The sequence below is a fragment of the Halyomorpha halys genome, unplaced genomic scaffold (assembly GCF_000696795.3).
Source record: "Halyomorpha halys isolate HHAL.00 unplaced genomic scaffold, Hhal_1.1 Scaffold10.1, whole genome shotgun sequence".
NCBI lineage: Eukaryota > Metazoa > Arthropoda > Insecta > Hemiptera > Pentatomidae > Halyomorpha > Halyomorpha halys.
In genome coordinates this window covers 1460469-1470004 of record NW_027107501.1, presented here as the reverse complement: position 1 = coordinate 1470004, position 9536 = coordinate 1460469, and the positions used below count along the sequence as shown (strand labels likewise).

At 30.8% G+C, this 9536-nt stretch overlaps 1 protein-coding gene across 1 annotated transcript in view; it reads left to right on the top strand.

The window, feature by feature from the left end:
• Positions 1-9536, top strand: part of LOC106678292 (autism susceptibility gene 2 protein) — a gene marked incomplete in the record, with an annotated part of 202544 nt that overhangs the window by 59420 nt on the left and 133588 nt on the right. Inside the window, 1 exon segment of the mRNA XM_067045884.1 lies at positions 7108-7221. Within this exon segment, the coding sequence (XP_066901985.1) occupies positions 7108-7221 (114 nt within the window).

The following is a 9536-nucleotide window of genomic DNA, read 5'->3' as shown; positions in this document are numbered from 1 at the left end:
GTTCATTTTTATTGCACAGTTTATGTATGTGTATATTTCTGTTCATGCCTTTTCATATAAAAAAATATCTAAGCATAAAATATGACTAATTAATTTTTTTTTTTATGGCTCTTTAAACATTAACATTGTGACATTAATAAGCGATTGAAACTTAACTATGAATTAATCTGAATTTCGAAGTCAAATTAAAGTATTTATAATGATATGATTTTTGATAAAATTGCGAAAATGCCAAATTCCATTTTGTGCTAAATGGTTTTAAGCAATCTTCGTATATGGTCGGGCGCGCATTACCCTTAATCCCCCTCATACGAAACCTACACTGATAATTTCGCCATGAACTGCATCATCGCAAAGGTATCTCATCCAAGGCAATTACTGCAATTATCTGAGTTGAAGGTTTCATAATGTAATTTTTTCCAATTATTACTTTGTTTCAAATTTATTTTTGTTTCCTTTGTATAAATAATTAGAGAATATAATTGCATTTTTACTTACTACGTGGAATCTGAGGCTTCATGTGAAAAATTGCAGTTTTTATTTATGTGAAATAACGCATAAAACTGAGAATGCATAAGAAATGGCAATTGTTTAAGGAATATATATATTTATTTATGTAGAATTAATAAATATGAAAAATACTCCTTGTGTTATGTGCTCACTTTTGGTCAAGAATTTAGAATCTCCAAGTTCTTCAAAAATTCCGAAGATGATATTTGCACATTTTTAGTACAATACAGTTCTACATAAAGGAAATTTTTGGTTTGATCTGATAATTTTGGCTGGCATTTGTGTTTTTTGGTGTTTTGAAACCTAAAATGAAATCCGTTTTCTTCCATTGCTTCCAGTTTTCTCTAAAGCCTTATATATATAATTCATGAAAATCATTAATGGCTCCTTGGGTACTCTACTGATCAATTTTTATGGTACCATTAGCAGGTTTAAATGTACCAAATAGTAGAAATCTCCAGGTTAAATTCGAATTTAAGGTATAATACTATATATTAATGATTGTTTAGATATAATTGAACAGCACTTATTGCTTTATTATAATGATTGAGAGTAGTTTATTTTATTATTAACACACACAATTTTGATCCAAATATACTCTCAACATTTATTTCCAGAAATTCTCCAATTTTCAAGGAGACAACCTATACAAATTTTTGTCTTTATATTAATTACATTATTTCCTCAACAACATACTAGTATTTTCGACAATACCTTAAATATTGATGTCATATTCTTTAAATTTTTTTCTGCAGGCTAATTGCCCATGTCATGTCTTTAAAATAGATTAAATATTAGAACATTATAAATGATGTTTAGCTAGTAGAAAAATAAGAGACAATTATTCATGTGAAAAAGTTTTAGATTTAAAATATAAAAAGTTATGTTAGTAAATAATCAATTGTAGTAAATATTGTTTGAAACTGTTATGGATATTATTTTAATATTTAATTTATTTTAAAGATATGACATGGACAATTAGCCTGCAGAAAAAAATTTAAAGAATATGACATCAATTTAAGGTATTGTCAAACATATTAGTATGTTGTTGAGGAAATAATGTAATTAATATAGAAACAAAAACATTTATAAAGGGAAGATGTTCAGGGTTGCGGTCAAAGGAGAAACAAAAATAGTTTACAACTATTTATTTTCCGACGTTTTGCCTCACTTTGCAGGGGTTCATCAGGGCTGTTCAAAGCAAGCGGGTGAACAGAATTCAATATCAATTTTTACGGTCAACTAAATGTACATATATAAAAAAAGGTTTATAGGTTGCCTCCTTGAAAATGCCCTGAGGGCCGAAAAGTTGGAGAATTTCTGAAAATGAATGTTGAGAGTATCTGGATCAAAATTGTGTGTGTTAATAATAACACTTTTTGTTTTCGGATCTAGCATATGTTCACTTTATTGTTATCATCAAAAACTATAAATAGGCGAATAGTCTTTCCAACGGTACGAAATCATTTTAATTTTATGTATGTACAATTTTGAACATTTTTTATGTAACCGTTTTTCGACCGACTGCCCTACAGTATTATTTAATAATGTTACTACATATGGACAAATGCCTAACCTGGAATCCTCACACAAGGCTGAAAAGACAGGAAACTGCATATTGATTCCGACTGTTACAGCACTTACTAGACAAACGGTCTAAACTTCCAATTCATTATAAACGACTTATCTGCATGAATATAAGGTCTATTTGGACATACTGTGTTTAACTTTGGGGCTCCACTAAATCTTTCAAATTCCCATCGTATCCAATTCTTACAAATCTCACAAAAATATTTATGATTTTTGTGCTACAAAATTTGGTATTATATACCAGTGATTTGTAAAAACTCTGTACGTGACCGAAAAAAATGAAGTTGATTTTCGAAAAAAAAATAATGTTAGGGTCAGCCAAAATTTTCAAAAGTTAATTTTCTAGACCTGTATAATTTTAATTTAAAAGGCCCTGAAATACTTGATCTCTCGACACGTAACATCTAAATGATATTAATTTGATTTATTTTCTTAAGTTTATTCAAAAAGTATTTTTCCTTAGAAGTTTCCCAAACGTACCATGAATCACATTGTGTAACAGCCATTGCATCTGTATAAACCAGCTGAAATAGAAGAGTGAGTGTAGTTCACAGATGGGAGGGGGGGGGATCATACGATCTGATCTGGCCTTAGACCAGAAATGTTTGGAAATCTATAATTAACTAGTTTTCAAGGTTAATACAATAGCTGGGGGATGCTTTATTCGCTTTAGGCTTTTGTAAAGCCATTTTTTCTAGAAAAGCTGTGAGGAGCTTAATAAGAAGAAGAAAAGAAATGATACAAAACAACCAATAATCAACAACCACCATCAAGAAAAAAATGTGGGGCGGATCATCCACCAAAAAAAAAAAAAAAAAACAAGACGACAACAAAAAAAACAACCAATTAATTATTATAATATGAAAAAAACCGGCAGATGACGTTGTATCACCTTCAATATTAAGTTTGTTCACTTTTTCTTTGAACAAAATCATTTTAGTAGGGTATTTTCAAATTTGTTATCGAATATTGGTATTGAAATTTCATTTTAAATTATGAAAGTATTTCTTCATTCCATATACTATTTATATGTATTTCTAAATTGATGTATTTATCTTTAGTGGAATACATAAACTAATCTGTGTTAGCTGATGTTCTCGTCTCTTTAGTGGTTTTGGAATGCGGGGCATAGATTCGAATCTATATTGTTAAGACAAGGATATCTTGTAGTGATTCTCATATTTTCTAAAATGTCATAGTTTACGAAATCTTAAAATATCCAAGAATAGATATCATTTATTTACAGACATAGTTATCAACAATTCGATAACTACATAACTATGGGAAAATTACAGATGCTTATTTGAAAGATAATGAAATTCTTCTTAAAAACAAAAATTATCAAACATTTATCTGTATCAGCTGACTCGTGCGAAAATTTCGCAATAACCGAATATTGCATTACTTGATCATTTAGCTTTAATTATTTTGAAATATGTAATATCTTTATACACTTATATTTATTACATCTATTTCGTAACCTATTTGTAGATTAATAATATTTACTCTACGATGGAGTTAACAGGGTGTTAGTCCTTTTAAAGGGCAAATGAAGTTAAAAAGTGGGAGCTGACCACGCCCTCTGAGCTCAGATTTACGTTGAAGTTAGGAAGAATGTCCGCCTTCGTAATACAAAGCAGTCGGTGAATGGCTTACTTCTTCCTCTCAGTTAATCACGAAGACCAGCTTTTTGGCTTCACTTTCCCTGGCTGCTTAAACTCTCGATTATACTCTTTCCTCCTAAAGAACAAAAAAAAAGTTTGCAATTAATCAAAAAATACTATATATTATTCTGAAAGTGCTCAAAATAACGAGTAGTTCGTTTTAGTATTTTTAGCTATTACTAGCTTTTTCATTGAATTACATTAAATTTAAAAAAATTACAATCTGTACCGCTACAACTCATGAAGGGTCAGGGTTCATTATTTTGTAAGGAAGTACTGTTACTAGACCAACGGTTGTGCAAGAAGAGGTGATTTGGTCAGAATCACGCTCGACCGCCAGATTTTTACCCAATTACTCCAGAACCCACAGGGTTGACTTACGGCTACATTGTAACAGAAAAAAATTTTCTGCCCAGCCGGATTCGAACCCTGGTCCATCGAGTTAGTAGCATGGCGTCTTACCACGGTGCCACAGCGCTCCCATTGAATTATACATTAACTTAAATCTCCGAATGTGTATCCGTCCTTGCTCACTGCCACACATGCATTACATGTAAGTCTAACTAGATTTGAACATAATGACTTATTACCCTCATATATGTTCGACAACTGAACTAGGCAACTGTTTTAGCGTAATAGATCAATTTTACACAATTATGAAGCTGGAATATGGGATGTTATCAGCACGTTTTGATGTTAAGTATTTCTGTGCTTGATGAACATTAGTTAACGTCACAATTTATCACAAACCTTTAATTCTAATCTTAATATGGGACTTAGAAAGCCTCCGTAACTATTTGTAGAAATAGATTCGTGTTCGGACATATTGCATTGCCGATATTAACGTTTTGGAGTTCCTGTTGATGACATTATATTGCTTATTGCGTTAGGGTCATTGCTAGTGTATAAACAAGCGTTGTCTGGAGACCTGGAGTCGCGTTTTGTTCCGTATCCTATGTCACAGCTCAGAGAGTGGTGTAATCCTGGAAGGCAATCTGTGGCAATTGCATTCCGCTAAGAGGGACGGAGCTAGTTGGGATTCGAAGGAGGCGGTATGTAAAATGCAGCGGATTCTAGAGGAAAGGGCAGTTAATGGTAACGACTATCCGTGGGATTGGAGCGAATACTGAGCGCCTTTTTCGGAGAAGGTCCTGGAGTGGAATACCAACCGCCTTCCATGTAAATTAGAGCCCACCTCCGGCCAACCTTAATTGCTCGAGTCGGGGCACTACTGGAAAAAATGTCCCATTCTTCCTCCCCCTCTACTCCGGCTAAATTTTTCTCTAATTGTTACTTAGGTACCTCCAGATTTTCTTAACCACTCTAAATTTGTTACCAGATTGCTTTCTAGCAACTTTGTTAAAACCAGTTCATTTTTAACTTATTGCTAATAGAGCTCATCCGTTGTATTATTAACTTTAATTCATTCATAGATCTTATCTTTAGAAAAATTATTAATATTGATTAAAGCACTTGTAGGGAAAAAAAATTATATTGAGGTAAATAATAAAACACATTTGTTATAGTCTAGAGAAATACATAGTGGATCGTACTAAAAAAAAATTTATAAAAATAAATATATATCCAATATTTTTAAGGTGAATCTCAATTTGTTAAAATTTAAAGGCAAAATTATTTCACTAATTTTAATTAATAAACAAAATGCACGTTTAGGCTTATGTGCCGTCTTCAGAAATATAAATTTCAGTTGCAGATTACATTACATACAAACTTCCAAGGTTGAGGTGCTTATAAAAGCGTTCCATATTGGCTGAGATCATATTTTTATTCTAAATGAATTTAATTTTTAACCTTAGTAATTTCCATTAGGCATATTAAATTCTAAAATATAAAATTATATCAATATATAGTATTAGCAAGAAGAAAATTTGAGCTAGGAATTTTGATTTAGGAGGCTGCGGAAAGACCGAGTCCATAGGACAACAGCCATCTTGAAACCCTTTTAAATTCTCCTCTATTTTTTACAGCGAGTTGGCATAGCTCTACTCTCCTTCAAAGCCAAAAAAAAAAAAAGCCACACCCACAAAAGGAAGGTTTATTTTTGAGGTTATTAGCCATGTCTGTCATTGTAATCTAAACTGAAACAGAAGGCAGCCAGATTAGCTAATACTCTACCTCTACTGCTCTGCCACGTATGGCCGGCCTTTTTGGCTTCACTTTTTCTACCAGCTTATCCCCTCCATTACACCCCTTCCTCCAAGATCATGGACAGCGTATAGTATAATCCTTATCGCCTTCAAAGGGAAAGTGAAGCCAAAAAATACCACGCCCACGAAAGGAATGTTTACGTTCAGGATAATTGAAATCTCCGCTATAGTAATCCAAACTGAAACTGAAGGCAGCCAGTGATTGGCTCGTACTCTTCACCTACTCCTCTGCCACGCGACTTAAAGGAACATAACGCCCAACAATTTTACTTTTTCTGCAAGCTTACCAACCCGTATACTTAGGCCTCTAAGTTCTTGGAAGTTTATGAGTGTATACTGGAATGTAAAACTGGAATTTTTCTTGAAGATGGCATATTGACCGAAACGTAGATCATCTTGTTTATTATTGAAATTGTTTGAATTATTTGCCTTTGGATTTTAAAAACATGTAATAATAAAATACACAAAAAACAATTAGGAAGCAAAAGAACAAGCAAGAAAACACTAGCTGAAATATAACTAGCTACATAAAAAGAAATAAAACAACTTGAAGTGAATTTCGAATATACTAAGATAATACATTAATACTATTTCAAATATAACTAAGTAAAAATATGATGTATATTTTATACATTTTTTTAGTTAGAAAATATTAAAAAGTAAGAAAAATAAACTGTCTATAAATTTCTATTAATTAACATATTTTATAATAGAGAAAAAAAAAATTACTAAACAACTACTGTACATTTTTTGATTAATCAAAAGTAAATTGAAACATTTTGGAAAATACTGAGTTACCAATGAATCGAATTAAAAAATACTTAAGTGAGTCATTTATCTTATTTTGATGGCACAATTCCAAAAAGTTAATAAATGATGTAATAATAATTTATGTAATTCATTCGAATAGTTCAGTCCTATTTAATCAATTAAACATTTATGTGGTTGTAAAATTTGTTTATATCATTAAACATGATCCCTCTAAGCAAATAAATTCCCCCTTCCTGTTATTTGGACCAGAAACTCTTTCAGTCTTTATAAGATTAGGTAAAGAAATAGAATTTAATTTTAAACTTAAGGAACATGGATAAATTTTTGATATGATAGTTTTTATCAATTGTGTAATAAATTATCTTTAGCTATTACTTAATCCATTTACTTTTGTTATTTCGCAGGAAGCGGCCACTTCCGATGACAGTTCTAGAGAAAAAGAGAAACCAAGAGAAAGAGAACGAGAAAGAGTTGACAGGATCATCAAAAGAGAAGCAGAAGAGGATAGACTTTCTGACGTAAGTATTCATAGATGCATTTAGTCTTGTATACAATTCCATACGAGTCAATTGAGTGGGCCGCGAAAGGGTCTGGCAACACTTATTTTTGTATTAATTATCAGAACTGCTTTATTGATTATCTCCCTAGATATTCGAGATCTTGCTAAATGTATACTAAAAGTGACTCAAAACAAAATGCACTTTTAAGTTTTCTTCCTCATTTTCTAAATATTAAAGGGACCTCCCTTCGCCCCAAGTAAGAAGCAATGATATAATACATTAGATATATTCTTTATTTATTTGTAAATACCGCATACTGTTAAATACGCTTTTGTAATAAGCATCCAAATTAAACTTATCAAATAAATTAAAACAATAAAATAATACAACTGACTGAAGGTTTGTACCAGAACTGATAAGGGTTGAAATGGTGGTAGGGTGTGTTTTGGTTTATCAAAACCTCGAGTTAGTATGTAGAACAAACTGTAATAGACAATTGTAATTAATGTTTTAATTGCAATAGTTATTAATCTTAAATTATACTATGTACATGCAGTTCTTTAATTATTAGTTGAAGAAACTATTTGTTCTAAAAAACAGTTTTTATCATTGTAGGGCATGACTAAGCAAAAAATAAAGTTGCGAAACGTCGCCTAAATATAATTGTGCTATTGACTGACCCTCAAGGCCCATAAAGTTTATATAAATATTTATATATACATATAAATAAGTACATATATATACTTTATATATTTATTTATTTTGGAAAACCAGGATAAAAAAAAAAAGAATGATTTAATACACTGCCCTGACAAAATAATTGGATTTTGAAAGAGAAGTATGGCACTAAAGAATAATTCAAAGCCAAAACAAAACAAAAAATATACAAATTATGAAGATGTTACAATTGCGTTCTAATATAATCATACAAATCTACAAAAAAATATTAAAAGAACATGATTGGGCGCAATTTATCTCAAAAATTATATGGGGAATAAAAATAAATATCATTAAATTAGATGCAGAAATATGCAATAGCTAAATTAAATGCTATACAATACTTCTAAAAAAAACCTTGTGTAAGGGATGTGGAGTTAGAAGGCTGCTTTCGGGAAATCCTGTCCTTGGCACACACAGAAAACAAAACTAGATATTTTATCTCACAAAATAGTCGCATCTGAACGAGGTTTATTATATAAATATCTTCTTGATGAAATATATAAGTGCTATTATGGCGAACTTAATATATTTAGTAAGTGTTAGATATTAGAAGATTGTTTTCAAAAACTTCGGAGGAAAATTCTTTTAGAAGTTGTTCAACTACAGTCTGTTGGATGTAGCTTAAATGAAGGATAGATTGTTCTGCTATATAGTATACCTTATGTCGAAATATAAATAAATATTTAAAATTTAAACATTAAATTAAATTGTTCATTAATGAAATATTGAACAATTTATGGCGATTTTGTTTTAGTATGGAATAATAAAATTCGTATGAATGTGAAATGATGAGTATCTACCTATTTTGGATCTAATCGATTGCATAGAAGATACTTTACTAGCTGTGAATAATTTTGGGTCGTTATAGGTGGTGGTATTCATGATTCTAAGATGTATTTTATTGTTAAATAATGTGAAAGATTCAATAGTTCTGTTGAACACCGTGGTTCAGGAATTATTGTTCATAAAGCTGCTCATTATTAAAATAGGTTCGAACCATCTTCTCGTACATTCCAATCCGTACATCCAATATCCTTCATCAGCCAAATTTATTATGTTCATATTTCCCAGCATTGCGTCATAATCTATCCCCTAATGATTCGACTTGGCTGAGAGCAGATAATTTACTTTTGTAATAATTTTAAATCACATCTTGATGTTGTTGAGGAATTTTTAATCCTTTGTTTATTTTGTTGGGATATTTAAAAAAAAATAAAAATCTTGTTATAGTTGAATCGACCAAGAAAAATAAATATTAAAACTTCCTTTGAAATCTTGAGGTTTTACGTTTTAAGATACTTAAACACTAAAAATCAAATAAAAATGTCTGTTGGTTCACGACTTTTTACCAAAATCATAATGCCGATTCTTTTGGGATTTGCCTGCCAAGTTTCCTTCCTCACCATTTCAATTGGATAGGTTCATAATTACTTTAACCGATTCTAGGAATTTTTTTTTCATTTATGCATGAATACTATGCATTATTATTTTCTTGAATAAGAAAGGAAAGATTAATTAAAAAATTAAATACTAACGGAAGTATTTCTAATTGGAGAAGATGGTCGGGGGGTGCGGTCGACAAAAAACAACATAAATAAACAAAAAAATATTTA